Source organism: Bos javanicus, chromosome 4 (assembly GCF_032452875.1).
Source record: "Bos javanicus breed banteng chromosome 4, ARS-OSU_banteng_1.0, whole genome shotgun sequence".
NCBI lineage: Eukaryota > Metazoa > Chordata > Mammalia > Artiodactyla > Bovidae > Bos > Bos javanicus.
Window position 1 is genome coordinate 43,158,701 of NC_083871.1, and position 19,624 is coordinate 43,178,324.

General features: G+C 37.1%; 1 protein-coding gene across 13 annotated transcripts in view; it reads left to right on the top strand.

Annotated features, from left to right (window-relative positions):
* Positions 1–19,624, top strand: part of MAGI2 (membrane associated guanylate kinase, WW and PDZ domain containing 2) — a 1,471,158-nt gene that overhangs the window by 811,803 nt on the left and 639,731 nt on the right. For all 13 annotated transcript variants that reach the window (XM_061413833.1, XM_061413837.1, XM_061413836.1 and 10 more), the window contains one exon: positions 1,347–1,466. In XM_061413833.1, coding sequence (XP_061269817.1) covers positions 1,347–1,466 — 120 coding nt within the window. The remainder of the gene's footprint in view (positions 1–1,346; positions 1,467–19,624) is intronic.

Below are 19,624 nucleotides of genomic sequence, written 5' to 3' on the forward strand. Positions count from 1 at the left end.
ACCCAGGAGAACTGCTCTGCCGCGTGGCTCGAGGTCTCGGGTTTTATAGTGATGGGATTAGTTTACCGGTGGTCTTTCGCCAATCACTCTAATTCAGAGTCTTTCCTGGTGGTGCATGCATTGCTCAGCCAAGATGGATGCTAGCAAGAGGGATTCTGGGAAGTGGACGGACACGCTGTGTCTCCTTTAGACCCTTCCCGAACTCTTCCGGTTGGTGGTGGCTTATTAGTTCCCTATTCCTTATCAGGATCGCCAGTCATAAAACAACTCATGCAAATGGTTACTATGGTGCCTGGCCAGGGTGGGCGGTTTCAATCAGTGTGCTTCCCCTAAGGTATTTCCCTTCTATGTACTTGTGCATACTATTTGCATGTATGCCTTATGGGAATTCCAATCAGACTATGCAAAATGTCTTATGTAGGTAGCATTGAAAAAGGAAGAAAAATGCTTAAAGCTTTCTCAGGGAAGGACGAGTTCCAGGAAACAAATCCACAGCCTTGATATGTCTCACTTTTGGTTCTTACCTCACAAGCTGTACAGAGATCTCGGAACCTGACTTCTCCAACGGAGCTATACTGAGCAATAGGATTGAGTTCCTGTGGCTATTTGCTCTATAGGCGATATACAGGAAACAAGAGTGGTGGACCCTTGCAATGACCCCTGGGAGGGTATCACCTCCCAATTTAATTAGAATTAAAGGCAAGAATGAAGGAAGAAAAATGACTTACTAATATAATACTGATTTAATTATACTCATTTCTCAATTCTAATTAGTATTTAGTTATTTAATTCTAAGTAATAATAAAGATTTTCTGATCCTTGAAATCAACCATTATTTGGTACAAAATAATTTTTAACAAATGACAACACCTTTCCCCCCTCAAAGGAGCAGATCATGAAAATATAAAAGTAAATTGACATTTTGCTAACATTTCTATTTTCCATTATATTTTATGTCATAGCAAAGCAGTCTACAGAACAATAGAGATCCTTTCATGGAAGTGAGATATGTAAATTCCTGAGCTAGCAGACTCCTGGCCCAATATTCCAACCACCTCTTCTAAAAGGGCACAATGGTCTGCATTTTTCACTGAAAAATCTAGGCAGCCACATTCCATGGCGATGAGCCCTTTATAAACTTGAAGAAAAATGCTTTGTATGTTTCCTTTAATCTTAACCCTCTGCTATTTTCTGTTTCCAAACAAACAGAAGGACAAATGCAAACTGCCAACTCACAGGATGTACAAACAAGTGTTATTGAATATTCAAAAGTATGGTGGTATTTCTAAAATTCAGCAACAAATCACTTAGAGTCTTTCTTTTGTTTTAATTTTTTCCTTATTCAGGCACCACAAGGCCACATAAGGAGGGTGAGGTCCCTGGAGTGGACTATATTTTCATCACTGTTGAAGATTTTATGGAATTGGAGAAAAGCGGTGCTCTCCTAGAAAGTGGGACTTATGAAGGTAAGCACAGCTCTACTGCTGAATTTATTTCTTGTTGCATCACATTTTTCTCTTTCGACTGAATGCATTAGAACACCACATTACTAAATTGCTATTGTTTTGGTTTGAGAGCTTTTATGAGGTCACTTTAGAAGAGTATTTTGTAAAGAAAATTTAAAATATATCTGGGTAAATTCTTCTCTTGAGATGCCAATAGAAATATATATGTATATTCCCACTGTAACCTTGTGTTACCAATATCCTGAGGGTAAATTGTGATCTTCAGCTAAAGTATCTTCATCTTTAGGTAGCATCCAAAGGACCACAGTCCTGTAACTACTTCTATGCAGTTTTCTCCAGTTACTTCATTTCACTTGCCTTCACTGGCCTCTCGTAGAAAATGATGGTGTAGGAAAAAATATGAATTGTGGATGAACTCCAAAGCTCTACCATAAGTTTACTTGCATGCCTGTGTCAAACATGAATGAATGAAATTAAAACCTTGAATGTGGGAAATATGTTTTAGTAGAAAAAGCGCTGTAACCTAAGCCAGGATCTGCTTCAGTTCCAAACCTGGCTTTACTCCGTACCCACTGTGAACATTAAGTAACCCGGGTAGTGTCTGTGAACCTCAGTAGTCTTACCTGTAAAAGGATAATGACAGCATTGAAAAATACGAATAAATAACAACATGATTCCTTGTGTATGTTTAATTAACATCTACAGGCATGTAATGGTTTATGTCTAATGAAATTACAGATCTGTGTCTGAGCAGTGAGATTTTACTGGAACTAGAAAGCAGTAGAAAATAATACTTGTATTCTCATACCACAGTATTGTATATGTAAACTTTGCTTATATGTACTATGAAGTCCAAAGATGAATCTAGTCTTACTGAACTATAATTAATGGTGTGTGATACTAAAAACAAAACTCATATGCATTGCTGCTTAACCCATCAAATATCAGAGGTCTACAGTGAGCACCTAGGTTTGTAACAGTTTGTTCACCTTTTTCCTCCTTCATTTACTTGTAAATGTCCAGTAGACTATAGTTATTTAAGAACTCAGTATTTTTAAGTTGTCAAAAGTATTATAATCTTGTTTTGCCTCACACTTCTATGGCAATTCAGGCTGAGACATGTGCCTAGTTTTTAGCTCAGACATTAAGCTACTTATTGCCACGTTCATAGGAAATAAGCAAAAATACCTAGGAAAAGAAAACGACTTTATATTTGAATGTTGTTTCTTCTTGTCAAAAATGAATGATAGTGAAGATTGATTGAAAATATTATATAATTTATTTTTATTGAAGTATAGTTGATTTAGAGTATTAGTGTCAGATATACAGCATGATTCAATATTCTTATAGATTATACTCCATTGAGAGTTATTATAAGGTGATGGGTACAATTCCCTATGCTATGCAATATATTCTTGTTGCTTATCTATTTTACACATAGCAGTTAAATAAAAAGCTATGCTGATCATATAAGATGCCTTAAAGTATACATGAAAAATGCCTGTATAAATCATAGAAAATAATGATATCAAAGAAGTCAGAATAAATTAACAATGAATTTTGTAGTATATTTTCCTGTGGACTTTGCAACATCATTCATTAGTTTCTGTGTCTGCCAATAATAACACCTTGTATTTAGTTACTGTATTTATGTAGCAGAGAACCTATGCCTTAACAACCAAGATCATTCCAAGAGTAGTATGATTAACAAATATGGCTTATTCTTTTGTTAAAGATTGTATTAACTATATAGAAGGTAAAAAATTAAATGTTCATGTTAAACTTCCTGTATTTTCATGATAAACTAGATGCCATGGAGTTTAATATCAATATTTTAGAATTAAAGCCTAGCTTAAATTTTAGGTTTCAGCTAAATTTTGAGGGAAATATTCTGAAACCATACAAACATAACTAAGTTTTGTTATGATTTACAGTGGATTGTCCTGAATCTTCTTCAAGACATTTTTTTAGCACTGAGAGTAAAGTTGGCTAAATTGTTGCCAAATTGTTAATCACCCCCATGTTCATAGAGCTGATTTTTGAATAATGAGGCTGATTTACACATATGACTTAAGAGAATCAGGGCTATTATTTATAAAAACACATTATGTACTTGGATAAATAAGAATCTCTTTTCTTAGGTCGTATAACCATCTGGACATCTTTTTTGGGTGTTAGTTCTAAAAGGTTTTGTAGGCCTTCATAGAACCGTTCAGCTTCTTCAGCGTTACTGGTTGGGGCATAGACTTTGGCATCACTGACTCTATGGATGTGAGTCTGAGTGAACTCCAAGAGTTGGTGATGGACAGGGAGGCCTGGCATGCTGCGATTCATGGGATCGCAAAGAGTCAGACAAGACTGAGCAACTGAACTGAACTGACTGATAACCATCTGGGTGGACAAGAATGGAGCATTCTCAGATCTCAAAATCTTCAGATTTTTCCTATAGTTACAGCTGAGAAATCAATAGAATTGGCATTCTAATAAAAATCATTCCTATTCCTTCAGGATTAATCACAAGCTCTAAACTCAGAGCTACCAGAGTTACTTGTGTTACTGATGTGTTACCCATCATGGAAGCCTAGGGAATGCCTTTTCTACTGTTGGTTCTTTCAGAGTATACTGCGTAGCAATCATGTTCTACTCAACTAGATAAAGACAGACCTCAGGGCTTTTATATTTATCAAGCTTTCTTGTATCACTTTCTTGTAAGTTTTATTTAACAAAATGCCAGTTTCCCTGTTATATGTTTTCCCTTGCATACTATTTGGGCCATTGTTCTTCTTCCTTCTTGCTAGACCATTCTCATGCCTTCTCATGCCTACTCTTCACAGCTCTCAGCCAGACAAGAAAATTCACTTCTGATATCTGTGAATCCACTAAAGAGCTTAGAAAGAAATTGAGTTCCTCTCAGCTCAGACCTGTTAACTATATGGGAGTCTTAAGACTGATATATGTACGTATGTACTTTTGTCTTGTTGTCAGTAAGTCTAATTTGACAAATTCTAGAATCTGTTCTTTGATTAGAAACTAGATTTTAGTTCTGCCTCTTAGATATTGGCTCAAAGTTCTTGCTCCAGATCAGAGGCTGCAAGGAAAGCTTTAATATACTTGTACCATCATCTGCAGTTAGACCACATAGCACGAGACAGCATTTTAGCAGATTCTTAAAGTTTTTTCTGCATCACCAACCCCCCATCTAGTATGAACAACTTGTTTCAGTTTGTTATACAACAGCTGCCAAATGGCCTTGCCTGTAAATGGCCCAGAGGACTTGACTCTAATGGACCATCAGGTGTTGGTAAAGACTCTTCCATGACTTGGATGATCTCATCTTCATCTTTTCATATTCAGTCAGGTTGAAAATTAAATTAATATGACAAGGCCTAGTTTCAGCCTGACTTAACCTCAAGTAACAGGAGATAACACCATGAACCTTTGTATCAGGACTGAAGATAAAGGCTTCATGTGAAACATAAATCACAGAGTTCTGTGGATGAATGCAGGCAATTTTTTTGGGATTAAGGTCATCTGCGGGTATAAATGAGATACTGACAGGTAGAATTAAATAAGTACATTTGGTAGTTGAAAGGTTATGTACTTTACAGAAGGAAACAATGGCCCTTGAGAACTGTCCAAAGTGCTGAATTACCCAGGTATCTAAATCCATGAATCCTGCCTGACTTAACTTCCAGTGTTTGGAATGCTGCATCCATGGTTTCACTGGACACTCATACTGCCTCAGCCTGCATTCTGAATGTCATCATTAACTAAACCCATGTCACTTGAGCTACACCTAGACAATAATTTTATTTAATTTATCAAGTGAGATTATCCATGATCATGTTCCAGAGCAGCAGTTCTAACGTTTAATATTGTATTTTGCTGTTCTGCTTTTAAAATGAAGCAAAGCTGTTTTTCTATCTATTGAAGAAACCACTGGTTTTAAAGTTTTTCTTTAAATGGACATAAGCTTGATTCCTTCCATTTTTAAGAGGACCAAATCAAGCTCACAAGTTATTAGGGCATCTGACAGAATATAGTGAAAATATGACACTCACCTTCACCTTAACGCTGTGGTTTCTCCTAATCATGGTATATGGACTTGCTGTTGTTCAGTTGCTCAGTTGTGTCTGACTATTTGCAGCACCATGAACTGCCACATGCCAGGCTTCCCTGTCCTTCATTATCTCCCAGAGTCTGCCCAAACTCATGTCCATTGAGTCAGTGATGTTATCCAACCATCTCATCCTCTGTTGTTCCCCCCTTCTCCTACCCTCAATCTTTCCTAGCATCAGGGACTTTTCCTATGAGGCAGCTCTTCATATGAGGTGACGGCTTCAGCATCAGTCCTTTCAGTGAATATTCAGGGTTCATTTCCTTCAGGATTAACTGGTTTGATCTCCTTATTGTCCAAGGGACTCTCAAGAGTTTTCTCCAGCACCACAGTTCAAAAGCATCAATTCTGCAGCATTCAGCCTTCTTTGTGGTATAATCCACATACCCTTTCATGACTACTGGAAAAACCATAGCTTTGATTATACAGACCTTTGTCAGAAAATTGATGCCTCTGCTTTTTAATATGTTGTCTAGGTTTGTCATAGCTTTTCTTCTAAGGAGCAAGCATCTCCTGATGCAATTTCATCACTGTAGTCTCCATCCACAGTGATTTCAGAGCCCAAGAAAATAAAGTCTGTCACTGATTCCATTGTCTCTCCATCTACTTGCCATGAAGTAATGGGACCAGATGCCATGACTTTAGTTTTTTGAGTGTTAAGTTTTAAGCCAGCTTTTTCACTCTCTTTCACCATCATCAAGAGGCTCTTTAGTTCCTTTTCTGTTTCTGCCACTAGGGTGGTGTCATCTGCATATCTGAGGTTATTGATATTTCTCCTCGGTTCAGTTCAGTTCAGTGGCTCAGTCGTGTCCAACTCTTTGCAACCCCATGAATTACAGCATGCCAGGCCTCCCTGTCCATCACCAACCCCTGGAGTTCACTCAGACTCACATCCATCGAGTCAGTGATACCATCCAGCCATCTCATCCTCTGTTGTCCCCTTCTCCTCCTGCCCCCAATTCCTCCCAGCATCAGAGTCTTCCAGTGAGTCAACTCTTCACATGAGGTGGCCAAAGTACTGGAGTTTCAGCTTTAGCATCATTCCTTCCAAAGAACACCCAGAACCGATCTCCCTTAGAATGGACTGGTTGGATCTCCTTGCAGTCCAAGGGACTCTCAAGAGTCTTCTCCAACACCACAGTTCAAAAGCATCAATTCTTCGGTGCTCAGCTTTTTTCACAGTCCAACTCTCACATCCATACATGACCACTGGAAAAACAATTTCCCCTGGCAATGTTGATTCCAGCTTGTGCTTCATCCAGCCCAGCATTTTACATGATACACTCTGCATAGAAGTTAAATAAGCATGGTGACAATATACAGCCTTGCTCTACTCCTTTCCCAATTTGGAACCAGTCTGTTGTTCAATGTCCAGTTCTAACTTTTTTTTTTTTTTAATCCTTGCTTTTGTTTTATTTTTTTTCCATTTTATTTATTTATTTTAACTTAACAATAATGTATTGGTTTTGCCATATATCAAAATAAATCCACCACAGGTATACATGTGTTCCCCATCCTGAACCCTCCTCCCTCCTCCCTCCCCATACCATCCTTTTGCTTTTTGATCTGTATACAGGTTTCTCAGGAGGCAGGTAAGGTGGTCTGGTATTTCCATCTCTTTAAGAATTTTCCACAGTTTGTTGTGATCCACACAGTCAAAAACTTTAGAGTAGTCAATGCAGCAGAAATAGATGTTTTTCTGGAATCCTCTTGCTTTCTCTGTGATCCAGCAGATGTTGGCAATATGACCTCTGGTTCCTCTTCCTTTAAACAGCACACCTAGTTTCTTAAACAGTTTTACTACAAGGATTCTGAAAATCAAGTTTTTTCCAGCGTTTGTACATGAGTGCTATTCTTCCTGATATATCACATATCACTCTATAAAATTTTAAGTATTAAGGATGAATCATTTTATAGAAAAATAAGCCATTCTCTCCTATGATGAGTGAGATACAATAAATTTTACACAAAATCATTCAATTTCACTAATTAAAGTCACATCTACTTCTTTTAGCATTAGCTGCTGCTGTGTCGCTTCAGTCGTGTCCGACTGTGCAACCCCATAAATGGCAGCCCACCAGGCTCCCCCGTCCCTGGGATTCTCCAGGCAGGAACACTGGAGTGGGTTGCCATTTCCTTCTCCAATGCATGAAAGTGAAAAGTGAAAGTGAAGTTGCTCAGTCGTGTCTGACTCTTTGTGACCCCATGGACTGCAGCCCACCAGGCTCCTCTGTCCATGAGATTTTCCAGGCAAGAGTACTGGAGTGGGGTGCCATTGCCTTCTCTTGTTAGCATTAGCTAGGTACATGTATTATTGAAATTTGATCCTCTGTTTCCAGTCAAGATAGCATTGGTGTCTGAGGGATGCTCAATCCAATGAAAAATCATTATTGGTAATATAAACAATCTTCAGAAAAGCCATTCTTCTATAAACCCAACGTTCTATCCACTGAAATGTAAATATTTCCTGAAGGGTAGATCAATGCTTCAGTTGATGCTATGATTGCTGTCATTCCAGGACACCAAAGAGAGAGAAAATTCATTTTTTTCTCTTTCCCTTATATTCTGTTACAAGAGAAAATTTTTACTATGTAAATAATAACCCCCACAGCAACAGTAGATTCTTGGAGCTTGCGGTTAAAAGGGTCCAGCTGTTATTACATATTGTAACTTTTTTTTTCTTTTGAACATATTGTAACATTTTTTTTTTCTTTTTCTTTCTCTTGACAATTTTCCTATTGTGGAAGATTCTAAGCCATGCATTTTGGTGTTCTTTTTAGGAACACTAAACATTTGCACATAAGGTTCACTACATGTTTATTTGACCAGTAAAGGAAAAACACATTTAGTGAAGTTTTACACCCCTTTGAGATCTTATAATGCCAGAGGTTTTTTGTAAGTGATTCAATTTGTGTTCAAAGCTATTTACAGAGCGTATATGATTTTTGCATGCTGCTTTGCTCCTGTGTAAGGTACCAAGACTGGGAGTGTTATTGTGCATTAAAATGTTTTAAAATTCTCTTTTGGTTTGAGACTTTTATAAGCCCAGCCTTTTCAAAAATATGTAATGCAAATGCCTATTTCTAAGTATTCTTTTTTCCCAAGAGGGAGTAGATGGGACAAACCAATAAATTAATTAACTAATTTAATATTATTGTTTAAATTGTAACTTACAAACTGAAGTCAAGGAAAATAAAATGACCTGTTTACTGTTAATATTACCTAAACTATAATATTAACCAGTTTCCAAGTTGGTTCTATATGTTTGTGTTTAATGTAGATGAAAGGATCAGGACCAACCTTATTTGGAGTACATTATTAAAATAAAGCCAGTAATAATGGACATAAGACTTGCTTCTCTGACTCTCCTACAACTCACAATGATATTATCCAAAACTGTGATAATTGGGGTTTATTAGAGTCCCTCAAGCTTACGTGTTTAATTACAATGATTTTCTAACTCCTGTACACATCTCTTAATTTTTATCTGAAACAAATTGAGATTTCATATGAAATAAATATCATGACATTCATATAGTGGGAAGGAAAAAATGCCTGACTTTAAATTTTTTACTTGTATTTCTTTCCACTACTTAAACAAGCAGGATCTATTTGCCTTTGCCGATTGGGTAAATAGTTTCAAGACCCCCTTGAGCTGTTTTTCTGAGTGGGCACAAAATGGATAACAATATTGAAATTAACTATTTTGTAATGTTTATGTGTACATTGATACATATTGAAAGATATTTACTGTATCTTACAATTCTGTGACTATCAAAAACAGTGTTAAGTGAAAATATTAGTTGCTCAGACATGTCCGACTCTTTGCAACCCTATGGACTCTAGCCTGCCATGCTCTACTATCCATGGGATTCTCTAGGCAAGAATACTGGAATGGGTTGCCATTTCCTTCTCCAGGGGATCTTCCCGACCCAGGGATAGAACCCTGGTCTCCTACATTGAAGGCAGCTTCTTTACCATCTGAGTCACCTGGAAATGCCAAAGACAGTACATTTACTCATTCCACAACATCAATTCTTGATCAAAGTGATTACAACAGTCTTCTACATGAGAGTTCATGTTTCTCTAAAATAATATCAGTATAGTGATGAACAGTGGCTCTTGTCATTAGTCTTATATTAGACATAAACATCTTCCTAAAGGAGAAGTTTTATTTATTCCAGTTATTCTGTGATGCCCTGATGTCCCTTTCACGTCAAGCTTTTTTCAAACACTTATTTCGTACATTATTTGAAAACTATAACCTGTCATCCTACTTTACAAAAGCCAGTTTTGTGTATGAATTTTGTGTATAAATCTGAAAAATAAAACTTTCTGAGATGTCCTTTCCTTATATTTTCCATGTTTCTAATGTAAGAGATAGTAGGGTCTACAATCTGATTAACCGTAGATTTGTTATTTCTCTCAGGGGGAATGAAAATCATTAAAATAGGAAAGCTGTGCATGCTCTAATTTTTATTACTATATACTTTATTTCCCGAGAAGGCAATGGCACCCCACTCCAGTACTCTTGCCTGGAAAATCCCATGGATGGAGGAGCCTGGTGGGCTGCAGTCCATGGGGTCGATAAGAGTCGGACACGACTGAGCGACTTCACTTTCACTTTTTACTTTCATGCATTGGAGAAGGAAATGGCAACCCACTCCAGTATTCTTGCCTGGAGAATCCCAGGGATGGTGGAGCCTGATGGGCTGCTGTCTATGGGGTCGCACAGAGTCGGACACCACTGAAGCGACTTAGCAGCATCAGCAATATATACTTTATTTCAGAACATTGATCTCAAACTCCAACAAAGTTGCAATAGATGTAGATGGTTTTATGAATTGTTTTTATAAACTATAATTCTCATTCAGACTGTGTATGAAACAATTCTGAAACTTTGAGGCTTCCATTGATCATGCTGCAAAATAGATATATTGAGTGCTTTGACTAAACACTAGTCAAACTGTGACTGCAGTGCCTGTGGGAGTGTGTAGTTGCTCAGTTCTGCCAACTCTTTGCAACCCTTTAGACCTTAGCCTGCCAGGCCCCTCTGTCCATGGGATTTTTCAGGCAAGAATATTGGAGTGGGTTGCTGATTTGCTGTTTTCCTCCTCCAGGGGATCTTCCCCACCCAGGGATAGTACCCACATCTCTTGTGTCTCCTGCATTGCAGGCTAAGGCTTCTTTACCAGCTAAACTATCATTTCTCAAAAAATACCCTTTTGTCCCTATATTTGAAAACAGTCATGCTGTGTAAGATTCATTCCATACAAAAGTTCTTCCTCATCCAAGACTTTAAACTCAGGCAATTATGGAAAATTATTCATAAGATAAGGTTAAAATTTAATTTGCTGAAGCAGTGAGTCCCTCTCTATACAGTTATCGGCTCTCTCAGGTCTATTATGAGCTGTATATGTATGTATATAACAAGCAAATAAGATAAAGTTCAAGTAGTCAACATATCTTGTCTACGTGGGAATTTTTTCATTAAAATTTATTCTTAAATACTCTAAAATATGAATTTTTAAGGCCCGATTGAAAATTGATAATTGTTATTAATTATAATAAAATGGAAAATTTTACTCATGCTATCTTCAGCCTGTTGAGGAGGGCACAGCAACCCGCTCCAATATTCTTGCCTAGAGAATGGACAGAGGAGCCTAATAGGCTACAGTCCATGGGGTCACAAAGAGTTGGACACAGTTGAAGTGATTTAGCATGCACGTCTTTAGCTTATTTGCTGTGCTGGCCTCCTTTCTGTTCCTCAAACAGAACAAGCACATTCTCACTTATTTGGGATTTGAATTTGCCATTTCATTCTCCTAGACTATTTGTTTTCAAAATACCCACAGCTATCCCTTTTTCTTATTTGTGATATTCATCTAAGAATCTTCAGAAAACTCTTACCTGACAACCTTATCCAAAGTAACACCTGCTGACATTCTTTGCTCCCTTCCTCTGATTATTTTCTTTATTGTACTGAGTATAACTAAAAATCCATCCTATGTCCATTTGTTTATTTGATTATTATCAGTATCCACCCACTTGAATGTCAGTTCCTCAAGAGGTTAAATAATTTGTTTGGATCACTGCTAATTCTTGAGCTTAGTATGGTTTCTGGCATTTAGGAAGCACTCAGTAAAGTTGAGTGAATACCTAGGTTCCTTCCTCCAAGAAAGCAATGCTGCTGCTGCTGCTGCTGCTGCTGCTGCTGCTAAGTTGCTTTAGTCGTGTCCTACTCTATGCGACTGGAGTGGGGTGCCATTGCCTTCTCCAAGAAAGCAATGGGAATCCCTTAATTCCTACCTACAAGTTCAAACAGAATTGAAACTCTGGAACACATCCACTTCCTAGTTCAAAATGCTCTAGGTCAGACGTTTAGAGCTACAGCATCAATTTAGCTTCAGAACCTTTGTCCTTGATTCTCTAGTATTATAATTTTAATCATTTTGTTCTTGTCTTAATTCTCATTTACCTCATGAGTCCCTGTTTTGAGTTCCTGTACTTGTTTCTCTCTCGGTATCCTATAAACTCTAATACTTTCTCCAGAATTCATATCTTATCTTCCTATGGCCTTTCCTCATAGTCTGATTTTCATCATAGTGATCTATTGTTTGTTAGATTACTCAAATTCCAAGCCTACTAAACTTAGTTAACAAAACTATATCTTCCAGTAGCCCTCCTGCAACTCTCCATGTCCACCTCCTATGTTCTATTGACTTATAAGCCAAATACTTCTTAAACTGATAATTACCCTGTCATATAATTTATGTCCTCAGAGGGTAAAGCATCTGCCTGCAATGCAGGAGACCCGAGTTCGATCCCTGAGTTGGGAAGATCCCCTGGAGAAGGAAATGGCAACCCACTCCAGTATTCTTGCCTGGAGAATCCCATGGATGGAGGAGCCTGGTAGGCTACAGTCCACTGGGTCGCAAAGAGTCGGACATGACTGAGCGACTTCACTTTCCTTTCCTTTCCTTTCATGATTGCTTTTTGTCAAAGCTTTATAATGACTATCTTGATTTTTCTAAATCTAGTATAGAATGTCAGTGGAGAGATGGAGAACAGAGGTAATGAGGCCAAACAAATAGGACAGGTAGAAAGGTTCTGTAATTTATGGTAAAATATAGCAGCGGATTGGAGGATGGAGACTCCTAGAGATAGGCACACTGATAACCTGACAGTGATTCAGGACAGGGGAAAAGTACAAAAACTGTACATATGAAATTTAAAAAAAAAAGAATCATATAGGATTGTTTGTTATAGTGGGAGCACTTGTCAGTCTCCCCAAAAATAGCAGAGTAGTGCAACCCAGCACAGCTACTGATTTTCCTTATAATGACCTTGAGCAAATCAAAAGTTAACATATGCAAAAAAAGGTAACATTTGAGAAATATTTCCTTCGAAGATGATTAAAATTTTAAAAGTTTGAGCTTCTAATAGGGAAAGGCTAGACTATTCACCTAAATAGAATACTACACTCCCTGAAAATGCTGAGCAAATGGAATGCATATCTTGGTATAAAATATTTTAACTATCTTTTGTCTAGAAGCAATTTATAATGTCAGTTCAAATTTATATTCAAATAAACACTTGATGAAACTGTCTATGATTAATTTATGAAAGTATTCAGTAAATGCAGACAAACCTGATGTTCTTATATGCCCCAAGTGTTCCAGACTTATATAAATATATTTTTTAAAATGACTAGATTGTAATGAAGTTGGAAAAAACATATACCTTGGTCCTGATAATGTTTGTCATTTTTTGAATATGTTAGATGTAAAATATACCTATAAATCTATTGGTGCATTTATTGTTGCTGTATCATCACAAAGTCACGTCCAGCTCTTTGAGGCCCCATGGACCACAGCATGCCAGATTCTGCAGTCCTCCACTATCTCCCGGTTGTTGTTGTTCAGTCACTAAGTCATGCCCAGATCTTTGCAGCCCCATGGACTGCAGCACTCCAGGCTTCCCTGTCCTTCACTATCTCTGGCAGTTGGCTCAGATTCATGTTCAATGAGTGGGTGATGCTATACATCCATCTCATCCTCTTCTGCTTTCTTCTCCTTTGCCTTCAGTCTTTCCCAGAATCGGGGTCTTTTCTAATGAGTCGGCTCTTTGTATCAGGTGGGCAGTTCTTCCAATGAATATTCATGGTTGGTTTCCCTTAGGAATAACTGCTTTGATCTCCTTGCAGTCCAGGAACTCTCAATTGTCTTCTCCAGCACCACAATTCAAAATCATCACTTATTCACTGCTCAGTCTTCTTTATGGTCCAACTGTCACATCTGTACATGACTAGTGGAAAAACCATAGCTTTCACTATGCAGACCTTTGTCAGCAAAGTGATGTCTCTGCTTTTTAATATGCTGTCTATGTTTGTCATAGCTTTCATCCTATTACTCATAACTTCATTGAGTTATGCAAGCCCCTTCACCATGACAAAGTTGTGATCCATGAAAGGAATTGGTTCATTACCAAACTGTTAAAAATTAATGTATTAATAAACTGCAAATTTATAAGTTCATCCACTCATTTTTTAAAATCTTAACATACTAGTTTGTAGATATTTTTTTTTTCACTTTTTGAAATACTCATCTGTCCTCTAGGAATCTTAAAGAGTGATAGCTGCAGGCTACTTTTTCAAAGCCTATATTTACAATTGGGAAGGAAATGATACAACATTATCTTGGCTTATTTTCATGAAAAGTTCACATTCAGAGAGTGTTATATATATTCATCTTAGAAGCAAAATGTTGATCAGAAGCTAAAGATATTTTACACTGGGAAGCTTTCTTGCAGCATTATGTTATCATGTTTTTCCTTCATTTTCTTGGTCCTGCCTTTTTACTAACCTTCTAGTAAAACTTCAAGAAAACTAGTAGTTTTCATGCTAGTTTTCCTTTTAATGTTTAGCTCTTGTCATATTTTTATTCTCTCAGAATTTATTTTCTTTTTACTGATCTTTCAAGGGTTTTTACCAAAATCCCACTGACTTTATTCTCTTTCTTATTCTTGCTTTGTTTATCTTTTGATGTCTCCTGAAAATTGAGAACCCTTAATGGATTCTCTACTATATTCCTACTTTATGTCCTAAAAATCCTCCCTTTTGGGGATATGCTGCAGTTTTACTTCAGATGGTTTTATATATTGGTGCTGACTCTTACATTTTATTATTTTTTTACCTGTATAGCTACAAGGAACAACAATGAGAATAATACAGATATTTACAAATGTCTCCACAAAGCAATGACTTGTTGAATAGAGTGGAAATTGAACTAAAATGACTTCTCGCTCCTGTGTAGGAAGCAGCAATGTTTTAGAATTGGGTGTGCTCATGGAAGTTTTGTTCAAAGATGAGTTATATGGTTTGGCAGGGTATTTATCTAAAAACAGATGTAATTTATCCCAATTCACTATACTTTTCGTGTTACTCAGTAAGTGCTACGGTATACTAGAATCTGCCCTCTTCCCAAATGGGTCCTATATACTTAATATTTGCTTGAATGGAGAAAAATATTTCAATGGATATTTTATCTCATTTTCTCTTTATAATATAAAACTATATCCCTGTAGTTTAGAAAATTTAACATTTTCTTCTTTTATTATTCTTTCATCTTCAAATTCTTGTTTCATTATCTAGGCAGGCCTTTTTTGTAGTAATCAGAAGGCTTTTGGGGGGAGTAAAAATGTTTCTCTCTAAGTATATGAAAATATTGAGCTAACAAAGGAAGAGATGTAGTTTATTTTCATTTAGTCTTTATTATTATTTTATTCTTTAAAATTTTACTTCATTTCTAAATCATCCCTTGTTAATGCTCATTCTCAGCTAAATACATCCCATATATTTCTTGTCACTTATTACTTTCTGTTCTTGGGTATTCTTATAATTATCATTCATTTAATTATATTATATTGTAACTTGAGACCACACTTGCTGCTTGGTAGACTCCAATAACTTCTTATTACAAAATTGGATTCAGAAATATTACTTAATAAAATTGTATTCTTCCAACATGGGTTTGCAGTAACTTGAAAAGTATTTTTGTTACATGTTTCATTTAAATTTTACATAAATTTAATGACTCCTCTAGTAATGAAAAAATACATTGTCATCTACTTTTCATAAAAAATAGTAGAAGTAGAAATCATATAGGAGAGCAGATCATTTCTAAGAATGAAAGTAGATCACAGCTGCCTCAAAATAAGAGAGTATTGATCAAGATCTTGCCAAAGATAACAAAATACATTAAATATGAGCATGAAAATATTGAGACAGAAGGTTGAGAAGCTAGAATTTGGGTTGTAAAGAGAAGCTGCTGTGGGAGGGGACTGTTGGGTTGCTAGAGAGAGAATTAACTTTAACAGGCCTTGCTGAGGCTTGATGGATTCCAATCCTACAGCAGTCATTGACAACTTTTTTGGCTAGCAATCGGCTTTCATGTATGAGAAATGTTAGCAGTGTACTTGAAGGAATTAAATAGAAGTATAATACTGTAGTGTTCAGAACTGGGTGATTGTCTGGTAGAGTTGTTTGCATCCCAGGCTACATCTGTGTGTTCCAGAAAGTTCTTATCTCTTTGATGTCAGCAAAACCATATCACCATCACATTTTCTGAAAAATAAATTCTATAAATGTATTATAATATAGAGGATAGTTAGTGAAAGATTTTAGTACTCCAGGGAAACAAGGCATTGATGGGGAACATCTGTGGCCTAGAGGAAGCCAAAATGTATTTGTTCACGAATATGTTTGAGGCCTAGGAACTGAAGGACCAAATGCTAGTCTTGGATTTTTCTTAAACTTGGTATGGGACCTTTACTGAGAAGGCTCTAGGAGAACATGAGCATTGTGGTCTGACGAGGAGGCCATAATAGATAAATGAGACTTGTTCTATGTGATTTTAAAGAGTGGAACTAGGACAAATAATAGATAAAGAGACAAAGATGTGCTTAGATATTTTTTTAAAATGCTATCTAATAGCCAGGGCTGATGAAATAATAAACTTAATGTGTTGGTAAATAGTTGCTAGACATGGGCAACCTCTTTTGTTAGGGTTGTTCTAAAGGGAATACACAAATGGATAAACCTCTGGATTGAAATAACTACAGCATCAAAAGATTAAAAAAAAAAAGTGTGTGAATTTGAGTGGGTCCTGCGGAGAAGGCAATGGCACCCCACTCCAGTACTCTTGCCTGGCAAATCCTATGGACGGAGGAGCCTAGTGGGCTGCAATCCATGGAGTCGCTAGGAGTCGGACACGACTGAGCGACTTCACTTTCACTTTTCACTTTCATGCATTGGAGAAGGAAATGGCAACCCACTCCAGTGTTCTTGCCTGGAGAATCCCAGAGACGGCGGAGCCTGGTGGGCTGCCATCTCTGGGGTCGCACAGAGTTGGACACGACTGAAGTGACTTAGCAGCAGCAGTAGTGGGATGCCTAGATATATGGTTAAACATTGTTTATGGTATGTCCACAAGTGTGTTTCTAGAATAGACAAGCATTTTAATTGGTGAATTTGGTAAACTACATGGCCTTCCTCAATGTGAGTTGGCAACAATCAACATGTTGAGAGTCTGAATCAAACAAAAAGGTGAAAGAAGGTTGAATTTGCTCTCTGCCTGACTGAGTTGGACCATCGATCTTCTATCCCTTGGTGCTCCCAGTTTTTAGGCCTATGTATCCAATTTGTTCTTTCTCTATATAATCCTGGCTAATACACTAGGCTTCATGCTTTGCATACACTATCTATAATTTTCACAATGTTTCTTCCGTTAAAATATTATTTTACTCCTTTTTACAAGGAAGAATCTGAAGCTCAAATATGTTTAGTAACTTATAAGCAGTCTCTCAGGTAGTAAGTGACAAAGTTGAAATTGTTTCCAGCCTTTGACACAGAGTCTGCATCTGAAGGAACATTTTCCCAGTGGGAAATTATTTAGTCAATGTAAGGCTTAATTAGGAAAATAATTTCCTTTACAATAACACCATAAATCATAAGATACATAAAAGACTTAACTAAGGAAATGAAAGACCAGTATACAGAAAACTGCAAAACATTGATGAAAAATTTAAAGACACAAACAAATGAAAAGACATTTCTGTGTTCATGAATCGGAAGATTTAATACTGGTAACACATTCAAACTACGCAAAGTGATCTACAGATTCAAGGCAATCCTCATCAAACACACTTTGACAAAAGTTGCAGCAATATCTTTTGTTAATCTGTCTCCTAGAGTAATAGAAGTAAAAGCAAAAATAAACAGGACCTAATTAAACTCAAAAGCTTTTGCACAGAGTGTGTGTGTGTGTGTGTGTGTGTGTGTGTATGCGTGTATGCGTGTACTTAGTTGCTCAGTCATGTCTGACTCTTTGTGACCCTATGGACTGTAGACCGCCAGGCTCCTCTGTCCATGGGGATTCTCCAGGCAAGAATTCTGGAGGGGGTTGCCATGCCATCCTCCAGAGAATCTTCCCAATACCGGGATCAAACCCAGGTCTCCCACATTGCAGGCAGATTCCTTACTGTCTGAGCCACCAGGAAGCCCAAGAGTACTGGAGTGGATAGCCTATCCCTTTTCCAGGGTTTCCTCCTGACCCAGGAATGGAACTGGGGTTCTCCTGCATTGCAGGCAGATTCTTTACCAGCTGAGCTACCAGGGAAACCCCTTGCAGAGCATAGGAAACTATAAATGAAATGAAAAGACAACCCACAGGATGAGAGAAAATATTTGTAAACAGTGTAACCAACAAGAGAGTAATTACCAAAATTTACAAACAGCTCATGCAGCTCAATATCAAAAAATCAAACAACCCAAATCAAATGGACCAAAGACCTAGATAGACATTTCTCCAAAGAAGAAATACAGATGGCCAAGAGACACATGAAAAGATGCTCAACATTGCTAATTATTAGAGAAGTGCAAATCAAAACTACAATGAAATATCACCTCACACCAGTCAGAATGACCATCATCAGAAATTCTGCAAACAATAAAGCCTGGAGAGGTATGGAGAACAGGGAACCCTTCTATGCTACAATATAAACTGGTACAACCACTATGGAGAACAGTATAGAAGGTCCTTATAAAAACAAAAATAGAGCTACTATAAGATCCAGCAATCCCACTCCTGGGCATATCCATAGAGGAACATGGTTTGAAAGGATATATGAACCCCAGTGTTTACTGCAGCACTATTTACAATAGCCAAGACAGGAAAGCAACATAAATGTTCATTGATGGATGAATGGGTAAAGAAGATGTGATACATATATACAACTGAATGTTACTCAGCCATTAAAAGAAATAATGCCTTTTGTAGTAACATAGATGGATTCAGAGATTATCAAGACTAAAAGAAATAAATTAGACAGAGAAATACAATATGATATCACTTACATGTTGAATCTAAAAAATATTGTACAAACAAACTTATTTACAAAACAGAAACAGACTGAAAAACAAATGCATGGTTACCAGACGGGGAAGATGGCAGGGGATAGATTTGGAGTTTGGGATTGGCATGTACACATTGCTGTATTTAAAACAGATAACTAATAAGAACCTACTGTATGGCATAGAAAACCCTGTTCAATACTCTATAATAACATAAATGGAAAAGGAATTGTAAAAATAATAGATATATGTATAGCTGAAATACTCTGCTGTACAACTGAAGCTAACACAATATTGTTAATCAACTTTATTCCAACATAAAATAATTGAAAAAAAGAAAATACATTTTAAAAAAAGATAAATGAATTTGGAAAAAAGAGAAATACAAAAATTGTCAAGGATGCGGAGAAAAGGGAACCCTGACACTCTGTTTGTGGGGATTGTCTGCTAAGTCGTTTCAGTCGTGTCCAACTCTATGCGACCCCATAGATAGCAGCCCACCAGGCTCCCCCGTCCCTGGGATTCTCCAGGCAAGAACACTGGAGTGGGTTGCCATTGCCTTCTCTGGGGGATTGTAGTTACTACAGAAAACAGTATGGATTTTCCTCAAAAAATTGAAACTAAAACTAC